The 23,342-nt window shown below is 44.6% G+C and overlaps 1 protein-coding gene across 2 annotated transcripts in view; it reads right to left on the bottom strand.

Annotated features, from left to right (window-relative positions):
* Positions 1–23,342, bottom strand: part of STAC (SH3 and cysteine rich domain) — a 100,981-nt gene that overhangs the window by 42,795 nt on the left and 34,844 nt on the right. For both annotated transcript variants that reach the window (XM_060021380.1, XM_060021381.1), the window contains exon 2: positions 21,958–22,234. In XM_060021380.1, coding sequence (XP_059877363.1) covers positions 21,958–22,234 — 277 coding nt within the window. The remainder of the gene's footprint in view (positions 1–21,957; positions 22,235–23,342) is intronic.

The following is a 23,342-nucleotide window of genomic DNA, read 5'->3' as shown; positions in this document are numbered from 1 at the left end:
TCTATGAGAACCTGACAGTCAGCTGAGAAAAGCAACAGGAAAACTCTTGACTGGACAAAGCCCTAGAAACCCTTCAGGAGGTATTACCTGAAAACTCCCTTCACGAAGGCATCATTTAACACAAAGTGTGTCTGCTGTTATAAATACAGAAAGTCAAAGTGACATATAAACACACCATAAATTCCTGGGTATGTGTGCTTGTTCATAAATACTAGTTGGAAAATCTCTTTTTCATTTTGAGAATAACCACTTAGCTGAAAAATTGCAATGTCTTCAAAAGACTGGACTTTGAAGGCAGTAACTTAATTTTTGTTTTCAAATAGAGAATGCTATTTGTGCCTTATGTGAGAATGTAAGTAAAAGCTTCCAAGAGGAAAGTTATTTCATTGTGTGCTGGACTCTGAAATAGAGCCATTATATATTAAGGTATATTTTCCTTCAGACCTGAACACCATAATTTCAGTTTTCCTTGCTTGTTCTAAAACACTCCACTGTATGAGTCAGACCACCTGCAATTATTTGGTTTCAGGTGTTCCAATTTCTACCATGGAATAACAAAAGTGATTGAAGAGGAAAGCTTGTATTCTGTGGCTCAGAGACTAGTTCAAAGGAATAATTTACATCCCAGCAGTGGCATTAGTTTACTGTAGCAAGATATGGAGAAGCTATAATCTAACTTGTTTTATCACCACTGATCTCCATCACAAAGGCATCACTGAATGTGACCGTTATGCCTCAGTAGGGTGGGAAAAACATGATTTTAAATTTGAATCTGTCTCATGTGGGCTCTTTAAACTTAAGAAAACTACTAAAATTCTTGGAGCTTCAGCTGTCTCATCATCAAATGGGAATAGTACTAACTACTCTCAGGGTTGCTAATAGTAATAGCATCATAATATATGCAAAGGGGATGGCATGGGTTTACACACTTGGAAAAATAAAGATATCACTGGATTTTGAGTAAATATGGTGGACTGGCAACATGAGTTTCCCACTTATTCATACCAAAACCCCACTAAAATTAGCAAGAATGAAAAAATGGTATAAACGCCCAAATAACAGAGTTACTGGGAGGAGTGGCAAGAGTAGAAGAAAGTTCAACATACATGCATTTGGAAGATAGCAACTGAAGGTGTGGTAAGCAATTTAGCAGAAGAGAGGAAGATTGGATTTCCCAATAGCAACTTGGAAACTAGAAGGTCATGGAGCTTCAAAAACCGTGGAATTTCAAAATTCTGCAAGAAGAAAATTTCCAACCTAGAATTTTATACCCAGCCAAATTACCAACAAGTATGAAGGCAGAATAAACACATATTCAGATCATCAGGAATTAAAAATATTTAACTTTCTACACACGCTTTCTTAGAAAACTACTGAAGAATGTGCCTTAGAAAGATGAAGAAATAAATCAAGGAAGAAAAAAATATCAGACTCAGTGTGCAACACAAGAACAACATAGAGGAGAGGTAAGTGATATGCCCATATGACAACACAGTAATAGCCCTAGACAGGAGCCACAGATGAAGTGAGGCAGTAGACTTGGGAAAAAATGGAACTTAAACATTTACAGAGCTTTTTTAGATTTGGATATCATAATAGATATGGTATTAGACAGATATATGAGAGTACATAAAAAAAACAATTATAGGTGCATGAAAAGTCAAGGAAATGAAAAAGGCAATTTCCAGTATGAAGCAACATAAAACCTGTGTAAGGAAAGAAATGTAATCATGGTACAATACTAGAATCAGAAGTGAGCAATGGTCATAAGAGTGTATAAAGTGACTAGTTAACACAAAATTGTGATAAAGCTACTTGGGAAGACGACAGAGCAAGGGAGCAGCAGACTGTGATGTGACTCTTGTGGGAAAAGTGAGAGTGAGGAAGAAGTGAACAAGCAGGGGTTGCTGGAGGGGTTAGAGCTGAATCCTCATCCTCTATAGCAGGAAGCCAAGACATGTTTGATTCATCAATAAATAGTAGTAGAAGCACAGGATTTAGAAATATTGACATGAATGCTAGAAGCAACGATTAAAAAAGATGAAAGTGGTTGATTTTCAGAAGCGAGTCTGGGTTATAGGATGAGACAGTTTCCACTGTAGTATTTTCAGTACCATCAGTACCACCTTTAAACTAGTCTCATGTACTACTGTGACAAAAAGCAAAGTTGTACTTGCAGGAAACCAGGTCAAGTCAGTCCCTTGGAATGATGTGGTCCTTGGAATATGGAGATATAGGGAAGACATGGGGCCAGATCTTCACAGAAACCATCAGTTCTTCCCTGGGATATGAACTTCTAGGATAAATCTAAGATATTTCTATAAGTTACAGTTGAAAATTGTTAAGAATGTGAGTTATGATATTGAGATGGATTTTGGAATGGATCAGTGAAAACCAATACAACACTGATTAACTGTTGGGCACTGAGCCATTTTATGAGCCTGGTATCATTTACCACTAAGGATAAGTGAGCTGTCCATAGAAAACCAAGTGTTGAAGCTCCAGTGAATGAAGAAGTTTATATATAGATGTTAGGAGAAAATATTGAAGGGGTTTGCTCAATGCAAATGGCTGAATCAACTACACTGGATGACAGGCTTTTTAAAAGAAATGATATCGATTACAGATATCTATAAAACAATTGGCCAGACTAATTTTGATAAGATTTTGCCATGGAGGCATTGCTTACCCTTTGGCTGAATTTCATATAGTATCAGAGTTAAAGATAAAACAATTGTTGCCCTTGAGATCACTTACCTAGAGGAACAATATGGAGAATGGGTAAAAATAAGAAAAAGAAATGTGTAAGAAAAGAAATGTAATCATAGTACGGTACTTAATCAGCGGTGAACAATAGTTAACATTGTTACTGATAATTAATTTGCTTCCAGATTGTACAACCATGGTATCAACTCCTACAATTTATTTGATAAAATTAATGTAAATTGGACAAGAAAGATACCTTACTATGATTTGGGAAAAAAAACTTTTAAAAATCTAGAAATAAATAATATATATGTTATATATATATGAATATCTAGAAATAGTTTCATAAATATTTCTTGGATTACATAAAAAATATATAAATGATTCAAAGGTAAATACAGATGAGATAGTTCAAAGATGTTCCAGGCCCCTGTTCTTACCGGTTTAGCTACTGGACTCCCCTCAGCCTCCCGCAGTACAGGCCGTGGCTGGGAGAGGAGACTGCAAGGGATCAGGAGATCGCTTGCATCAAGAGTCTGCAAAGCCTCGGAGGGCCAGAAGCCAGGCTCACAGAAGGGCCTCAGAGCCACGGATGAGAGCAAAAGTGGAGGGTGTATTTTCAGTGCCTGGGCAGACCAGAGGCATTTAAGGGCTAGGGACTATGAAAACCGTAGTAAAGATGGTAGAGTTAGTATTTTTAAACTAAAGGCCATAACAAAACCTCCGATGGGTGATAAAAACCGGCATTATAATGCAGCTAGCATTATTCATGGACCATTTGCCTTTCAATGAACACTAACACAAGGAATGAAACAGAATTCCTTAGCATTCCCTCCCTGATGGGACCTCTGCTGACTCTCCTTGCTTCATTTTCAATATGCTCCACCTTGAGCTACTCCTTGGTTCTACCAGATCATTTGTGGCTCCTGGCAAGGGCGGCCGGCTCCTGCCACTTGAGCGCTGCTCACATTGCCTCCTCTGCCTTTCTTGCTCAGGTGCTAAACAGCTTCCCATTTTCTTGAAGCCCTTTTAAGGATTTTCCAAAGCCTCCTGCACACACACTCTCCCTGCTTCCACCACCTCAGGACCCACACTCTCCTCTGTTCCCTTACTGTTCCCAGGTACCTTTCACAAAAGGCCCTTGACTTGGAGTGATGGCTTATTCACCTCTAGAACCCCTGTAGCCAGGAAAGGGCTTGGCACAAAGAACATTACTGTCCGTGAGGAATGATCAGCCTACTCAGACCTGGGCCAGAGAAGTGCCCAGGCTGAGAGAATGCTGGGGTTCTGCCCCACTCATGTTGTGGAAGGAGTGAGGTTCCTTCTTGTGGCCCCTGGCTCCCGGAGGCATGTGTGACTACCGGGTTCTAGTCACCTGCAGATCTTTACTCCCTGGGCTCCCAGCTGGTCAGTCTTGCTTTTCATGCCAATGTTCCAATGTGACTGCATCCTGGTTTGTTGGGACCCAGAACTCTCCAAGCTCCCGGTTGACCCTACCATCCAGGCCAGAATACTGTTCCATCTGATGACTGCCTGACCTAGGAAGGGGCTGAAAGCCGATTCTGGGAATCACTCCTTCCACCTCTGCTACTGATTCCTCAAACCCTCCTCAAAGCAGATGCTGATAACTGTCTGGACCTGTCCTCATACTGTGGTGTACTAGAAAGAATTTGAGCTTCAGAATTCAAGCAATACAGCTTAAACTGGCCCCAAACTTCGGAAATCACTCAATAGTTAGAAAGTTTTCTGATAAAGGGGAAAAAAATGGGAACATTTTTCCCATCAGGGTTGAACTCTACTCATGAGAACTTGATTAAAAATAACCCATGCTATCTGTAGTTCAATTGAACAAGATGGTTTGAAGACCCCTGGGCCATCTTTCCCTGACTATATTCCCCACTCCCTGCCACATTACATCTTTTCCAACTCCTTCCTAGCTTAAAAAAATTAATGGCATTCATTGTTTATAAATGCTTCTGTTGATCTTTCCTATTTCGGTTTCTGACTCCTAGTGGAAAAACTCTCCCTACTTCTCCCGCCCCTCACCCACACAGAGCTTCAAAAATAGCAACAGGAGTTGGGTTGGCTCAGGGCTTTGTGTTTGGAGTCCATAGCCTTTGCCCTCTGGGTCATTTCACGTCCTAACACCATGGCCAGCAAGCTTTCCTTTTGTTACATGTGTGTGGCTTGAAGTTTTGAGACATGTCTTCCTGAATGATCACTTTCTCATGACCATCTGGAATACCCCTGACCTCAGTAATAATCTCTGCTGCTCTCTGTCTTCTCCTCTTTTTTGAGGTCTGCAGTTTTCACAGTCTCATTTGCTTTCTTCAGAATTGTTCTTCTAGCTTAGGGCTCAAGAACTTGTACTTATCCTCAGCTCTCCTAAGAATGGATTGGCCAATCTATGCTATACCCCGTCTCTCCATCTCCAAAGTGCTTCCCGAGGAATTTGGCATGCTATTAATCTCAACCTTTCATACATACAGATAGCTTTAATCGTACTGAACAATTTTTGAGTTTTTTAATACACAAAGAACATTCACTTGTATCAATGTATTTAATTATCAGTAAATTCCATGAAGTAGGTATTGTTATTTTCAATCTCATTTGAAAGACACTGGGATTAAAAGATGCTCAACATCGCTAATTATTAGAGAAATGCAAATCAAAACTACAATGAGGTATCACCTCACACTGATCAGAATGGCTATCATGAAAAACTCTACAAATAATAAATGCTGGAGAGGATGTGGAGAAAAAATAATCTTCCCACACCGTTGGTGGGAATGTAAATTGGTAACAGCTGCTATGGAGAACAGTATGAAGGTTCCTTAAAAAACTAAAAATTGAGCTACCATATGATCCTGCAATCCCATTCCTGGGCACATATACAGAGAAAAACATAATTGGAAAAGACACATGTACCCCTATGTTCATAGCAGCACTATTTACAATAGTCAAGACATGGAAGTAAAACCAAAGTGTCCATCGACAGATGAATGGATAAAGAAGATGTGGTGTATATATATATATATATATATATATATATATATATATATACACACACAAAAACATATAAAATGGAATATTACTCAGCCATAAAAAAGAATGAAATAATGCCACTTGCAGTAACATGGATGGACTTAGAGATGATCAGACTCAGTGAAGGAAGCCAGACAAAGACAAATATCATATGATTATCACATATATGTGGAATCTAAAAAAATGATACAAATGAACTTATTTACAAAACAGAAATAGACTCACAGACATAGAAAGCAAATTTGTGGTTACCAAAGGGGAGCCAGTGGAGGAATAAATTCGGAATTTGGGATTAAAATATATACATCACTATATATAAACTAGACAACCAACAAGGACCTACTGTATAGAACAGAGAACTATACTCAATAACTTGTAATAACCTATAATGGAAAAGAATGGAAAAAAGAATATATATTTATATATATGTATAACTGAATCACTTTGCTATATACCTGAAACTAACACAACACTGTAAACAAACTGTATTTTAATAAAAATTAAAAAAAAAGAAATTGGGATTGAGAGAAGGTAAATCAATTGTCCAAGGTCACTCCATCTACTCAGTGCAGAGCCAGAATGCAAACACCCACCCCAACCTCTCTGCCCCATTCTGCCTCTCTCCTGGCTCTCTCTTGCAGTTCTGTATTTTGAATTTGTTTGCAATGATCCACTTGTAGATGCTCACTAGTGCCACTTATGATGACTGTCAGGGCAGTGAACGAAGTTCCACTTCTACAAATCTGATGGGACAAAGCCCTTACTTCTTTGCCTTTGTCAGCTACTGGAGATTTTAGAATAAGCATCAAGCTAGGGAGCTTGAGTATAATTCTTTGGGCAATCAGGTTGAGGAAGCATTCCTGAGAAAAGCAGTAATTCGATGTCAGTTTGCTTTCAGAAGAGGGTTGGCAGCAGTGTCAAGGGGATGAGGCGGTAGAGATCGATAAAAGAACATAGTTTAGGAAGTTCTTGAAACAGTTCACATGAGATGTGCTGAAGCCTGGCCTGAGGCAGGAACAGTGGGAACACGGGAGGGAGTTGGCCATGGAGAAGTCACAGAAGTAGAACTGACAGAGTGTGCTGCTCATGGGTGGGGTTTCTAGAGAGAGGGGCTGGGAGAAGTCAAAGATAGCCTTGAGGTTCTGGCCAGGTAGATGGGAGCACGCAGGTGCCATGTGCTCCAGTAGGAGAAGCCAGCAGTAAAGCGGCAGGTTTTATGGGGGAAGGAGATGATTTGCTTCACTGTGGGAAGATGTAGGCATTTCAGCATCCACAAGGCATCTGAGCAGCAGAGTTCCGGTAGCTGAAGTGAGAGACCAGAGCTTGGGAAAGACGCCGGCCAGCACCAGTACATGCCCCCTGGGACAGCAGGACAGGAAGACAGGGACAAGCAAAGAGCCCTGAACCTTACTGCTAAGTGGGCACCACTGCTTTTGGGCACTGTCTCATTGAATCTTTATGCCACATCTATCAGAGAGATATTTTTATTTCTATTTTTAAAACGAGAAAATCGATGCTCAGAAAATGTTCCTGGAAATCTCCTTCTCAAAGAGGGCTATCAGGCTGATCTCACGTGAAGTGATACAGTCCTTCTGGGTCAGAGTCAAGCTGGTTCACTGTCCCACCTCGGTTATAGTAAATCATTCTTGTGACTTCTCTTTATGGCATTACAGTGCTTGGATCTTAGACTGTAAGGGATCAGAATGAAGCAGATGTAAACTCTTGAAGCCATGTTCTTGCCGTGTCAATGGAAACACACATTTCCCTGATTGGAGGTATAAAGTGTGTGTGTGGTGAGCACACGTGCTGGCAGGTATCTACGTGTGCACTCCTGTGCTTGCTTGTTGCTCATGTTGTTGGGACGAGGAGTGTGGGGTAGCTAAAGGCTTATGGATCTTTCCAGATAAGCTTAGCATGTGACAGAATAGTCTATGCTGTGTTTTTCTGGTTCAGCAACCAGACAATGTTCGATCAACTACAAAGAAAATGCATTAGTATTTCTCTTCCCCTCATCTTCTGTCCTTAATAGCTGGGTCACAGTATATAGGTGTCTCCCTTACACACACACACACACACACACCTGCCAGATGCTTTGAGCCCCAGACACACACAAAGGGCTGTCCTATTTTTTTTTTTTTTTACTACTGGCCCAGTTCTGTCATTTATGTGATATCTCTGGGGCTGCACAAGCAAAGGGACCTTTCTAAAGTAGGTCAGTGGAGTGTTCTCTGCCCTGGCAGCTGAATGCAGGCACAAGATACGCATCTTCCAACAGGTCTCTGCCTCCCCTGTTTTTAACAGGAGATGGCCTATTCCAGGAGATCCCTAGCTTCCAAACATGGAATTAATCATGGGTCCTTCCTACATTTGTCTGCCATGGCTTGGTCTTAACCTCAAGCAGGAAGGCATAAATCAGCAACATCACAGTCAGGAAAATGTTTTGCAGCCACAAGTTTAGAAAAGGCTTAAAGTGTATCCAGAATTCACTGCCTACTTTCTGTCCACCCAATTACACCTTGATAGATTTCTCCTCCTTTCCTTCTGTCCTAGGTGGCTTTTTAATTTCTTGGTAGGTGGGACAAGGAGGAAATATATGAAGCACAGAGGGTCTCAGAAGAACATGGAAATATATATATTCAGACTCTATTGGCTATGATATTACTAAATAGCATCTAGTTGGTGACCTAGACCTACGGAGAATGACTAAAAATGTAACAAAAGACTGCCTTGAATTATCATTCTCCCCTGTCTGGCCAGTTATTTATGCAGTGGAAATACTCTCCTGTATTGACATTTCTTTCCACTAAGGTATGCTTTTAAAAGCCTCCTGAAATACAGTTCTCTTCTTTGGGGCACGAATAACATCATTTCTCTGGAAATCATGTCTATGCTGTGATTCAAGAAATCACCCAAACATCTGCAAACATCATGATGGAAAATAATTTAAGAGGGACAGTCTCTTCCCTTTGGCTACCTTTTTTTTTCACAATTTTCCCCTCAAATTTGGCCATTTAAGACTTTGGTCAGTTACTAGTAAAATAAACAGTTCATAGGAATGAAGTCCCTCATTTTCTTTCGTACACTGATAGGATAGCAGCAGTGTTTGACAAGCTGAGAAATTTTTATTTTATTTTATTTATTTATTTTATTTTTTTTTTGCGGTACGCGGGCCTCTCACTGCTGTGGCCTCTCCCGCTGTGGAGCACAGGCGCCGGATGCGCAGGCCCAGCGGCCACGGCTCACGGGCCCAGCCGCCCCGCGGCACGTGGGATCCTCCCGGACCGGGGCAAGAACCCGCGTCCCCTGCATCGGCAGGCGGACTCTCAACCACTGCGCCACCAGGGAAGCCCTTTATTTTATTTTTTATGCATATAAAGATTCTCTCGTCACCACCTGGTCCCCTTCTTATTCTCAGTAATCGTGACATGTTTAAGGACAGGGTGGGAGGCAGTGCCCATGTCTTCCTAATGTCAGCAGATGTGTACCTTAAGAAAAACAACTTTAGGAACAGATGTGGAAGTATGGCTATCACTGAGATGAACCAGCCTCTAACAGTTCCTTTGGTTGCCCGACTTCCCTAACTAGTCCCCCAAACAGGACTCAGATATTCTCCCATCAGTGATGCGGCTTTGGAACATCCCAGTCTGATGCTCTGGACGGGGGTGTGGGATGGGATGGCCTTGGAAGGCCAGTGAGAGCATCACGAGGCCTGTTAAACCCACCCTCCCCAGTGGACACCACAGCATCTGCATGGAAGGAGGCCCAGCAGGTCTTCATTTGCAAGAGTCAGGGGCTCCTCCTCACTTCTTCCAGTTTCTAGATAATTCTGGTCTCTTCTCCTTTGGTACCTCTCAGTCTCCTCACTTGAATTTATGAAGGTATTAGACATCAGCACCGGGCCGGTACACAGTTGGTGTTCAATGTTTGATGGATCCATGGCTGTTGAGATTACCTGCAGTTCTACTTCTTTTTTTTTTTTTTTGCGGTACACGGGCCTCTCACTGTTGTGGCCTCTCCCGTTGTGGAGCACAGGCTCCGGACGCTCAGGCTCAGCGGCCATGGCTCACGGGCCCAGCCGCTCCACGGCATGTGGGATCTTCCCGGACCAGGGCACGAACCCGTGTCCCCTCCATTGGCAGGCGGACTCTCAACCACTGCGCCACCAGGGAAGCCCCAGTTCTACCTTCTTAATTGTGAATATTTTTCTGTGTATAATAAAAATAATCATAACCATAATTCTCATAATAGTTATCAATGGCTGAGCAATCATTTATCTATTTATTCATTCAACAGATTCATACTGAACACCTGTTACAGGATGGGTGCCAGACTTAGCGCTGAGGATGCTACAGCGAACACAACACACCACAGCCACTGCCCTCAGGAGTTTACACCATCAGATTTGCCATTCACCTCGTCTGCGTGACTGCATTAATCACCTGTCTCCTTTGCTCCTTTCACAGTGTTGTAAGGGAACATGCATTTTAAAGAATTATATTATACTAAACAGAAGACAATTATAGACAGCATCTGCTTTTGGTTGACAATAAAATACAAGAGAATCAGATACTACAATAAAGGAGTCAAAATAAGGAATAGGGACTTCCCTGGTGGTCCAGTGGTTAACATGCCACACTTCCATTGAAGGGGGTGAGGGTTTGATCCCTGGTTGGGGAACTAAGATCCCACATGCCGAGTGGTTCAGGGGGCCAAAAAAAAAAGAAGGAATAAAAAACCTAGAAGAATGCATGGGGAATACAGGACAGCAAAAAAATAAAATTTCACAATCAAAATCCTTATTAGAAGAAGTGAAGGTCAGAACTGATAGTACAGATGATTTAATTACTATCATAAAGCAGCAGTTCTCAGATCTTTTGATTTCATGGACTAAAGTAAAAGGCGAGAGTGTGCAACTGGCTTCAGTGAGAGCAGAGTGGACAGGGGATGAAGCCGCAGAACACGCTGAGGGACATTAAGTGGAAACCGCAGGAATTCCCAGATTGGACTCTGCTCACCATTCTGCCCCAATCTGCAAGAGATGCATTAGCCAAGCAAGGGGGCCCATGGCAATGTCCTTCCTTATGCCTTTGGTACCATATCCTCTTGAAAAATATTACTGGAAATATACTGGACAACTGAGAAACAAAAATAAGAGCTGAAGAATGGAGATGTTACGTAAGAATAGAGCTGGTGGTAAATACTAAAATCAGTTACAATTGGAAATGTCTAAATCAATGTATAAATCTTGTTATAAAAGGTATGTATACCTTAAGATTTATTCTCAAATGTCTGAATTGCAAAACATTGGAAGAGCAATAAAAATATGGATTGACAAGAGTGCCGTACTTAATTCGCAAAAACAAGAAGTGGAAATACTATTGCTGGCACGATGGGAGTTGGGATTAAAAGTTGGATAAGCTTATCTGCAATAATAGAGGAATAAAACTACCATATTTATTATACTTTTTAATAACTTGAAAAATGTGGAATAACGAGTGCTTTTTGAAAACCTCAGAGGTAATTGTTAGGAGAAGAATATATTACATATCTTTCAAACTGTGGAGGTTATAAAAGGAAAGAACATGTAAATCACACGTCACACACACGTGCGCGCGCGCGCACACACACACACACACACACACACACACATACACGAACTGGAAGGAAACAGGAAACACAGAATAGAAATCATATAGTACCAGACAAAAGGAAGCCAAATATTTCACTCATAACAATGAATACTAATGCATAAACGTCTTCCATTTAAGAAGAAAAATTTAGGTTGGAAAAAAAAGAAATCTAAAATCCAATTATGCTTATTTTCAAAAGAAGCACTTAGATGACATGACAAAAAAGGTTTAAAGTTACAGGTAGATAAAGGCATATCAGGCAAGTATTAAAAAACTTACTTGGAAGCATTATTATAACAATGGGATTCATGACAGAAGTATTATTATAATACTTCTGTCAAGCATTATTATAACAATGGGATTCATGACAGAAGTATTAAACAGGATAGGTAGCTGTTTTATTTGGCTATGGATATAATTCACAATGAAGGAATCCATGTAATGTCCCTTTGCGCGCTGAGTAGCTTTACATGAAAATGTGCAACACAAAGGAGAAATACAGAGAAAGATGACAGATGAGAAAATTGACCTTCTGTGTCAAGCTTCCTTCTGGGCAGGCTGGAGACTTGACACACCACGGGAATGGCTTGCAAAGGGATTAGGGAGTTTTCCATGTTCTTCTATTTCTGTTGGTTGGTATTTAAGGCAGGCGATTTTTCTCCCACTCACTCACTGCTCTTTTTAAAATACCCACTACATGTCGGTGGGTGCTGTGCTGGCTGCTGTGGGAATAGGCACCTGCATCACACCAGATCATTCCTTCAAGGGGTAGGCTGTTTGAGAAATGACATGAAAGTTCAGAGAAAGTGGTCACCACAGGAACTGGAGAAAGTCTTTTAATTGATTTGGTGCTGGCATGGATAGAGAAATGGGGCAGGAAGGAAGGGTGTCCCAGATCTTCCAGAGAAGAGCAAAAACGCTGGGGCACTGACAATGGGCTCAAAACACATTAGGACCATTGCAGGGTAGCGTGGTGAGCAATCTGGTAACATGGGCAGTCCTCTCCAACTTCTATGTTCCTGTCTTCTGTTTTGGCAGCAGGTCAAGTGATACCATGCAGTCCCATGTGAGGTCCCAGAACACAACACTAGGCCCTGACAGAAGCTGCTTCCACCCCTGTGTGAGGCTCTAACATACCTCCTTCCTTGGAGCCTACCAACATCCATTTCTGCTCAATCTTTGCTGGAAGGAATGTGGTTTACTTTTTCATTTAAGTCATTTTAAATGAGACAGAATGTATTTCTTAAAATACATGGCAGGGCTTCCCTGGTGGCGCAGTGGTTGAGAGTCTGCCTGCCAATGCAGGGGACACGGGTTCGTGCCCCGGTCTGGGAAGATCCCACATGCCGCAGAGCGGCTGGGCCCGTGAGCCATGGCCGCTGAGCCTGCGTGTCCGGAGCCTGTGCTCCGCAATGGGAGAGGCCACAACAGTGAGAGGCCCACTTACCGAAACAACAACAACAACAACAACAACAACAAAAAAAACATGGCAGCAGGCATAAAATTTCAGGAAACTAATGGAAGATGCTAGCTGAAAAGTATTTTGTGCCCCTTTAGTTAAAAGGTGCTGAGTACAATGTTCTCTGAGAACATGGGATCTGAACTGAAGTCTTAATAACTCTTTAATGAACTTGCTTTTGCAGGCACTGTAAAGGCTTTCCAAATTGTGTCCATTAAAGAGAGACATGCCAAACAGTGTTCAATGACAGCCGAGTGGAATTAGGGAAAAGAAAATCTTCAGGAGGGAGAACCCCGTTATCACCCATTTGCTCCACTGCCTCTGTTCTCCACTGATAACACCTGGTTGTCTTCAGGATAGCAGGACTTCAAAATGCTAACATGTGCTGTGATTATACAAAGGGAGTGTAGTGTACAGCATTTTCCAAACATATTTTACTATAGAAAATCCTCCCTCCCCAAATCTACGAAGCCTACTTCTGGGAATACTTTTAGAAGCTCTTCCTTTTAGCATCTTGAACTCTGCCTCACTGTATCATCTATCATTGTGCACCTGGGACCCTGAGCAAGTTTAAACCCTCTTCCAGATGAGATCACTTCAGCTATTTGAAGACAATGACTGTGTTCCCCAAAGTCTTCTCCCAGCCAAGCATTGCCACCTCCTGTAAACATTCCTCAGCCGGCAGGGTCACTATCTCCCTACCCTGGGTGTGCTCCAGTTTTATTTACTTTCACTTAAAACTCTGTCCCCAGAAGCAACACAATTCTCTCAAGGGGGCCAGATAAGCAAAGAATACAAAGAAATTACTTCTGTTGGTCCAGGCATTACGTTACCTTTTTGTCCCCTAGTAGAAAAGTAGCAGTTTACTGCTACTTGTAAGCAATTAAGACTCCAGAGATTAACAATCCCATAGGGCAAACCACTGAGGTCTAGGTACCACATTTTATGATGGACACATACCACAGCCCAAAGGAAAATATACATCTGAAATTTAAGAAAAAGGTTCTAGAGAGCACTTGTATTTTCTTATTTATAAGCTGCATAGCTCCTAAAACAACTGTCCACCTAAATGACTGATGGCATTTCAAGAGTTTTAATTCCATCCTGAGAATACATAGATTTTACATTTGCTTTTTTTAATATTCCCCTTGATTTCTGTTTGGCATTTTCCACCAAGAAACAACTTCAATGGTGAGTGAATATTTCCATTCAAGGTGTGGTTAATGTTTCAATGTTTATGGCTTTTTCAAGCAATCAGATGAGGTCCGAATAGGTCAGGAAACAACTAAATTAATGGTCAAACAAAAGCATAGCAGAAAGTTCCGTGACTCAGTGTAATGTAATATTTCCTGTCCTTATATTATCCATTATAATGATAACACAGTGTTATAGCTACAACAATGCCACGGTCCATCTGCATTTCAAATTCATTCCTAGTGGAGGATGTTTTTATATTGCGTCTTGTAGCATTAAAGTGTGTTTACAGAGATACTGATGCTGTTAGTGCCTCGCCTAGATTTTACTTATCGTACTGACACTGTGAGTATTGGCTCCAAATGGCTCACAGGTGCCCTTTTCCAGAGAATTGTTCTCAGCCAAATGGGATCCTCTTTGTCTGGGATGTCACACTCCCACCGCCCCCTGGGGGGCAGCCATGGCCAATGACTGAGCGACAGGAGTATACAAAGGTCAACACCCTGGTCTCAAGGTGGAGCTACTTGGCGATATGATAAAATCTGTGTTCCAGAACTCCCCCTGGGTGGGATCATGTGACGTCAACTCCAGCTGAGACCACATCCTTGCTTGACTCCTCCCCCTGCCTGGTCCTGTTTCTCTGATTCCCCTTCTCCTGAGGGCTCTCCCCATAATAAACCACTTTCACTAGGATCTCTAACTCTGTCCTGTTTTAGGGATTATTACCCAGGACAAAGCTATTATTTTTTTTATTTTTAAATTTTTTTTGCGGTACACGGGCCTCTCACTGTTGTGGCCTCTCCCGTTGCGGAGCACAGGCTCCGGACGTGCAGGCTCAGCGGCCATGGCTCACGGGCCCAGCCGCTCTGAGGCATGTGGGATCTTCCCGGACTGGGGCACGAACCTGTGTCCCCTGAATCGGCAGGTGGACTCTCAACCACTGCGTCACCAGGGAAGCCCACAAAGGCATTATTGTTTTCCCCAGTGGTTGCTACTCGGACAGTTAGAAAGTAAATGATCCTTTGACTGCAGTGACTGTATTAGGAAACTTGACATTTTAGGCAACAAAATTCAGCCTTTTTGCAAAATATTTGTTTAGAAAATATGTGCCCATTTAATATGCTGTGTCTTCTAAGTGGCTGCCAACTAAAAACATTTAGCTAATTTAAAAATAGTTTTGGGGGCTTCCCTGGTGGCACAGTGGTTGAGACTCTGTCTGCTAATGCAGGGGACACGGGTTCAAGCCCTGGTCTGGGAGGATGCCACATGCCGCGGAGCAACTAGGCCCGTGCGCCACAACTACTGAGCCTGCGCATCTGGAGCCTGTGCTCCGCAACAAGAGAGGCCGCGATAGTGAGAGGCCCGCGCACCATGATGAAGAGTGGCCCCCGCTTGCCACAACTAGAGAAAGCCCTCGCACAGAAATGAAGACGCAACACAGCAAAAAATAAATTAAAAAAAAACAAACAAGTTTTGGAAACAAGGGGTCAGAATGGAGTCCCTTAGAAAAACCTCCTTAATTGACGGAGTGGACTCATGCACTGAGTTCATTATGCTAATAGCACATATTGACTTGTTCGAGTCTTTGCAATTCCAATGAGATGCAGATCACCGCAAGGAAATTCAATGCTCTCCTGAAACGAGTCACTGTAGAGAGTTCATTGTAAAGACAGAGTGCCCTAGATGGAATACACGGGTGCCCAGTGAAGACGTGTCCCCCACCCTAACTGGGTGCCCAGTGAAGACGTGTCCCCCACCCTAACTCCCACTGCCAAGGCCTAAAGATGGCAAGAGTGGATTGTTTTGGTGGAGGAAGTATTTTTCTTCTAAGCAAGTACAAGAGGATTCTCCTAGTCTGACTGGCTCTTGAATCCTGTTGACCCAAAGGCTTGGGCATCCAGCACTGGGGCTGGTGAACACACCTAACTGCCTACTTCTCTCATGTCTCCGTGAAAGACTGGCTTGATCATCTTTGGCTTGCACAGGTGACCACATTTCTGGAAAGGAGGTGATCATAAAGGGTAGCCATGTCCTGGAGGCGGGGGGCATGCCATAGTGCCTGCTTAACCCAAGGGGCCTAAGGGCAGGGTCAGCAGGGGAGGAGCAATCTCAGGTCTAAGGTCAAGGGCAATGCTGGCACTAGGGAATGAGGGAATGAGTGAAGGAGCCAAAGAAATTAGAAAGAGATGGGCAGGGAATGAGGCTGGGGTCCTGGTCTACTTTTACTGCCACTTTCCCGTGGCAAATGTTTACGCTTTCCAGCTTTAAGGCCTAGGCAGCTAGGCGAGGCACACATGTGAGACCCTGTAAACCCAACTCTGAGTGTCCGTTCCAACTTAGAAATCCTAGACAGCGAGGATGCCAGATTCCGTTTATTTTTATACAAATATCCATCAGCTAGAAAGCGCACAAATGAGATTTGATTTTTCTTGGCCATCATTACATAACCTTTGGTTCTCAGTTGAGAGGAAAAAACCTGCTTTAATATGTTCTCTGGAATGTCATTCTAAGGGGATAGTAGCAGGGGGTCTTTCCCCGGAATTTAGAAAATGAAGATGAGCTGAGGCTTAAAGAATACAAATCTTGGGTTTCCCTGGTGGCGCAGTGGTTGAGAGTCCGCCTGCCGATGCAGGGGACACGGGTTCGTGCCCCGGTCCGGGAAGATCCCACATGCCGCGGAGCAGCTGGGCCCGTGAGCCATGGCCACTGAGCCTGCCTATCCGGAGCCTGTGTTCCGCAACGGGAGAGGCCACAACAGTGAGAGGCCCGCGTACCGCAAAAAAAAAAAAAAAAAAAAAAGAATACAAATCTTCAGGTGATTATGTAGAGACAGGAGGTTAGGTTTGCGGAGTAAAGAAAAAGGGCAGATCAGCTGTGCTCTATCACAGATGACAAGCCCTGGGCAGTGTTTCGGGAAGGATAACGTCCATCGGCCTCTGCTTTACCTCACTCCTCTTCCTCTCCTCGCCTCCTTCCTCTGCCCTTTCCCTCTCCTCGTTCACTCTGGTCTCACATCACCTCTCTAATACCCTTTCTCCTTTCCCTGAAGGAGCCTACTATTTGGTTTACTTGGTTTTCATCTTTGAAAAGAGCAGTGTGCCTTGTTGACTGTTTTTTCTCTTTCTTCTCTCTCTTTTTATGTTAAAAAGGCAGTTACACTATACATTTAATTCTGAGAAGAGAAAAGTATAGTGAAATTCTCTTTAACACAAAGCATTTTTTTGGTGTGATTTTCAAAACAGAATCTTTCAAAATTGTCACTGTACTTGAGGTGTACCTGGAATCCTCTTTAGGGTAATGACTGTGACATTCCTCGGAGGTGAACTCACTTCCATTAGTTGTTTTAAAAAGACACAGGCTGTCGGTCTTTTCACACTCGTCATGAGACTGAAAATAGAGACTCATCATCACCTATTTAAGGGTTATGAATAGCACTGCCTTGAAAAGGACAGTGGAAATCTGTGTGGAAATTGAAAATGATGCGTCAAATTCTGAAGCTAGGTAGGTAGACACAAAACTGAAGTTGGAGGCCAAACTGCCTCAGAGTTCTGAGCACAAGACATGATGAGACCCCCTCCCTGCCATGGTAATGGTCAGATGCCAGGCATCACTTCCAGATGCAGAAGGGACGTGGAAGGTAGTTTAGCTCTAAGACTTAGTAGTGTCTCCCAGACAAAAAAGGCTCCGTAGTGCAGAGGCCATCCTAAGCCCAGTGGTAGGCTGGATTATTAACATTCTTCACTCTGTCCTTCGCAGGTGGCTTTGCTATCCCTGCTACTGGGGGCAGAGTGCACTTCTCCATCCCTGGACATGGGTTTGACCCACATCCCGGTGGAGTATCCACAGAAGTGACAGTTGGGTTCCTCCAACCCAAGGCCCTCTGGAAGCTCTGTATGCTTCCACTTGTCCTTGCCATTAGAAGGACATGGCATGCGCAGCCCATGGGTCCAACGAAAGGGTAAGAGATAAGGAAGAGAGAGAGGACACAGTAATTGAGCTGAGTTTGGATCAGCCAAGCCCCAGGTGATCTGAAGATGCTGAGTAAGAGTAAAAGAAAGCTGTTTTGAGCACACTGGCGTTTTAGAGTAGTTGTGATACGGCGATTTTTCGGAAATCCTTGACTGACACAAAGCACTCTTCCTAAATGTGGCCTGTTAGAAGGAAGAACATGAATAATAATAGTGACTAGAAAATGACAGTGTGAATAGAGAATGGTTTTCTGAGGATGAGGACAGGCCTGCGTGTATGGTTGCAAAAGTGGCTGATGCCGCTCCCCATTTCGAATAAACACCCCCCCACACACACCCTTCCCCTGCCAACTGGTTCTTGGCCAAGGGTGAAGGACACCGCAGAACCCTGCCTTCCTGGCTACACTGGAAACCACTGATATTTCCACGTTCAATGATGACAGACACTGGTCTCTTTGGGAAGCAGCAGAGGCTCATTTCAAAGAATATCAGATAATTAAGTAGGGGAAGATCTTCAAGACGACCTATGCCTGGCAGAAGTTAAACTACTCACTACTCATAAGGCAGGCCCTTCAATTACTGGTCAAATGCCTCAGTTAAATGGTTATATTCTCCCTGAAATTTGTCTTTTAACTTTAACCCTTGCTCCCAACCCTTCCCTCTAAAGGCACAGAGAGTAAGTCTCTTGACTTTTCCAATATGGTATTTTAAAACACAGTTGCACATCCAAAGTCTTTTCCACACCAAACTCCCACGGTTTCCTCACAATCTTATTTCGGCACACCACTCACCATTCTGATCACTCTCTTCTAGACACCTGCTTGCTTGTTCAAATCCCTCACGGAATGGGAAATGCAGAACCAGAGGCAATCTTTAAGGTGTATGTAAAACACTGCTGTGTAGATGAGGGACTAATTATTTTGTTACCATGACATTATTTTTAAAATTATTTATGGCTATAAAGTGTCAAAAATTTTTTTTGTTACTCTAATTTGGTTTACCCTCTAAATAGCTTTCTCTTCCTTAGGAAAATGACTATTTTCTTGTTTAATAATAACGATAATGATATCAGTTCCAATACCCTTCCTCTACTGAGGTCTATTAGATGCCTGGTACTTCCCTTCTACCAGTTCATAAGTCCACACAAAACCCTGAGGGTGGTATTATCATCTCCGCATAAAATGAGGACACAGGTTCAAAGAAGGCAAGTCACTGGCACGAGGTCACACAGCTGCACGGGGCTCTAATCCAGGCTGTCTGGTTCTACATGCATGGTCTTTCTACCGTCCTCACTCCCTCATCTCATTTCATCTGGGAAGGGAAGGAGCTAATTGTTTCATGGGAATAGCCAGGAGCAAAACATGGGTCCGCGCTCTCCCCATTCTGTGTACCATATGGAAAGGTACCTCTCTGCCCACTTCAAAGTAAGATGGCCTCTCACCCTGTGACATCACAAAGCCTTTGGCTGGAATATAACTATCACATGACTGGCATCAGAGACAGCATGGAAAGGAATCCACGGAGGCCAGTCTTGTGATCTTCAACTAAGGTTTTCTTCTATTGCCATGGTGGATACTGCTGATGCCCTACCCAGATACCCCGTACTGGGTAGGTATAGGCAGAACAATGGCCTCCCAGAGATGTCCATGTCCTAAGCCCCAGAACTGGTGAGTAGTTATGTTACGCGGCAAGGGGAACTCAAGGGTGCAAATGGAAGTAAGGCTGCTAATCAGGTGACCTTGAGATGGGAAGGTGATCCTGGTTTACCCAGGTAGGTCCAGTGTAATCACGAGAATCTTTAGGAAAGGGGGAGAGTCAGGACCAAAGGGATAGTGGTGTGAAAAAGACGTGACCTGCCACTGCCACGCTTCATTGCACTGAAGATAAAAAGGGGTCACAAGCCAAGGTGTGGGCAGCCTCTAGAAGGTGGAAAAGACAAGAACATGGATTCCCCCCTAGAGCCTCCAGAAAGGAATGCAGTTCTGTGGACACCTTGATTTTAGCCCAGTGAGACTCACTGTGGACTTCTGATCTCCAGAACTATAAGATAATACATCTGTGTGGTTTAAAGCTACCAAGTTTGTGGCAATTCGTTATAGCAGCGAAACCTCACTAATAACACTGGTGGTATGTGTGCTGGCTGCTCGTGGCTCACAGCTGTCCCTTTCTTCCAAAAATTGCCATCGGCAGAACATGAGCCACTTTGCTCAGGGGTTTGAAATGACCTCCATCATGGGAGGAGGAGGGAAGCCCACTGATACCAAAGGCTGGCCTCAAGGAAGGACCAGCTGGTGAAATTCATGCTCCAGACTCCCGCAAGATCCACCTAACACCACTTCCTAGTTGAGTTCCTCCCCTTCTCCATCCGCTTCCCTCTCTCCCTCTTGTCCTGAGAGCACCCTCTCAATAAATTACGTGCACTTGAGTCCCCATGTCAGGCTCTGCTTCTAGGGAATCCGACCTGAGACAACTGTCATACTCAGAAAAGGTGCTGGGCGACGGGAAATGGGTACTGAAGGGGAAACGGGGGGCTGGGAAGGGTGGGTTTCAGGGTTGAGGAGCTGGAAGGTGTGATGAACGACATATCAGGGCCACACTGGGCCCTGGCTCCCAGCTTGGGAAACAGGCTCTTGATCTTAAAGTGTTCTTCCCTGAAGCCTTCACGGCCAAGCCCAGCGCTGCAGCACCCAGGCCGTAAGTGAGCAGGAGGTATGGCGTGGGCCTGGCATTGGGACCCCACGTGGGGAAGGCCTGTCTCTCACACCTGTTACCCTCTCAGTGGCTGTCCAGGCACTCTAGGCTTTGCCTGGCTTCATATCTGCAGGATCAGCACCGTCTCAGGACAGTCCCCATCTCAGTCAGCCTTGCATCGTCTGATTCCCAGCCTCATTTCCTCTCTTAATGCCAGCCTTCTGCCCTTCAACTTCTCCTAGGGTGGGTACATCCTAACTGCCCCCTGAGAGCACACATGGGCATCTCCTTCCCCCTCCTCTCTTGTTCTGCAGTGACCCGTCCATCACCAGGACACGCTGCTGTTCTTGAAACAACGGGTTTCAACTCACTCTGGGTTCCAAAGTACTTTTATGGTTTCCTCCATCTGTTTGGTCACTGGGTTTCTACCGTGGGACAGGCAGAAGAGTGTTAACTGCAGAATTTCTGTGCGCCTGGCTCTCAATGGCTCAGGTCTTCCTTCTAGCTGGGACATTTTATAGGTCATTCTCTTCGTCTGGGCACAACCCCCAAGATGCTCAGGCTATCACCATTTCTCTGAGGTACCAGGAGTGAGTCCTTTCCGGGTCCAGAGTTGTAATCACCATTCCAACCAAATCCCCTGTCCTGCCTGGGTCAGTGCCTCCCTGAGGTCTCCTGCCTTCCACAGCTGCCTGTCTCTGTCACTCACCTGGAGCTCACCAAGCCACAGACCCCATGCCCAGGCGACCCCAGATAGACACAGCCACGCATACTGGAGAGGACCCTGCAACGCGTCACTCAGATCTCCCTGCAGAACAGAGGCGTTCGAACCCCAACTGCCCAGCACCTTGATTGCCTCCCACGGATTCCCTCTCCCTTAACTGCCCTTAGCTAAAAAGAACTGCTCTGTTCAAGATTTTGCCCCCTCCCCAGGGGCTGCCCGTACCCGGTGAGAGGTGATGCAGGGGTACAAAGTCCCAGACCTCTGGCCTCAACGCGAGATGACTGTACGGGGCTTGAGAGCTCCCTGGGGATCGGCTGGAAGCTTTCTTCCATCTGTACCACAACCCAGCGTCTCCCTCCACCCAGCCCTGCTTCCCTTACCTGTTGACACACACTGTCACCCCAAATGCTCCCAAACAACCCTCTTGCATATCAGACAGACTCAGAGTCTGTCCACGGGGACCTGGACTCAGGTACACCCCTCTCACCTGGCTTTGCAGGGATGCAGGGACCTGGAGGAGGAGGCAGAGGGACGGCTTACCCACGATCATGTGGTTGCAGACATCACAGAAAGTGGGCTTCTTGAAGATGTGCTCCTGAAAGGCGTGGGCCTTGCCGCCGCCTGGGTACAGGCCGGCCCTGGTGACTGTGGACGTCAGGCATCCGGGGGCAGGGAGCAGGCTGGAGCTGGGGCTGACCTCCGAAAGCATGTCGGCCTGCAGTTTCGCATCACTGTTGGTTCGCTGGAAGAAGTTGTCAGCACTTTTGCTCCGTAAACTCTTGGTCTTGAAAGAAAGTGATCGTTTTAGTTTCTGGAGCTGCAATGCAATGACAGAACAGACTTACGATCAATCGTGCAGACTCCTGCTGTGGGGCTGAGGCCTGCTCCATGGACTGCTCTGTTCCTACGGACCTCCTCAGCCCCTGGGGAGGCTCACAGATGTCCCTGAGGGGGCGGGTGATGTCAGCAGCCCCTATTCCACCGCCTGCCCCTCCTCTCTGCCTCCCTGCCCTCCCACCCACGTGTTGTCAAAATATCCCACTGCTTTGGACACCATTTGCCTTTTGAATTGGAATCACTGGAAATATTAATTGTATGAACTCCTGGGCTCAAAGGCTGGGTCCCTCATGCTGGGGTCTCTGCTGGTCTTTCTCTGCCATGGTCCCTTGGCAGCCATCTGTCTGTTCACATAGCAAAGCAGAGGAGGTCACTGTCTGACTCGGAATTAATCTGGCTAAAGTATCACAGAACACAAGCTGGAACTTCTCAAGCCTGCTTGGGTCCGAAGCAGTGCATGTGCGTGTGCGTGTGTTTGAGGAGGGCACGGTGTGAAATTATCCATTTGACTTTCTCTGCTCCTCCCTGTGCCCTGCCTCTCGGTTTTGCTCATGGCAAACTAGACCATTTCTCCTTTGCCTTTGGGACCCATGGAGTGGCACCACACGGGGCTGGAAGAATCCTAACTCGGTTTGGTCCAGTCTGCACCTCCAATCTAGTTTTCACATGGCAGCCGGAAGGGTCTTTTGGAAACAAGATGTGAGCCTGTTGTTTAAAATCCTTCACAGAGCTTCCTTTGTTCTTTATAAATTTAAAGAAAAGCTCCTTGCCATGGGCTCCAGGGACTGGTAGATTCTGGATCCCAGCGACAGCTCACACACCATCCACCTTGCTCTGCCCATCCCAGCCGCAGCGGCCTTTTAAGTCTCTGGCATTTATTATGCTTTTTAATCAGCAGCCCTTAGTGCATAGTTTCCCCTCTCCCCAGATAAAAGAAATGAACCACTTAGCAGCTGCATGACCTGTAGTAGGTCACTTCACCTTTAAGGCAGTTTTCCTTTTGTGATTGAATATCCATGCCTGTTGCCTGGAATTAATGTCTAAGCCCCAAAGCTGTAGACAAAACAAGTGCTCATCACACTATTCTA

The sequence above is a fragment of the Delphinus delphis genome, chromosome 10, assembly GCF_949987515.2.
Source record: "Delphinus delphis chromosome 10, mDelDel1.2, whole genome shotgun sequence".
NCBI lineage: Eukaryota > Metazoa > Chordata > Mammalia > Artiodactyla > Delphinidae > Delphinus > Delphinus delphis.
The sequence above is the reverse complement of the archived record's forward strand: the minus strand, read 5'-3'. Positions and strand labels throughout refer to the sequence as shown.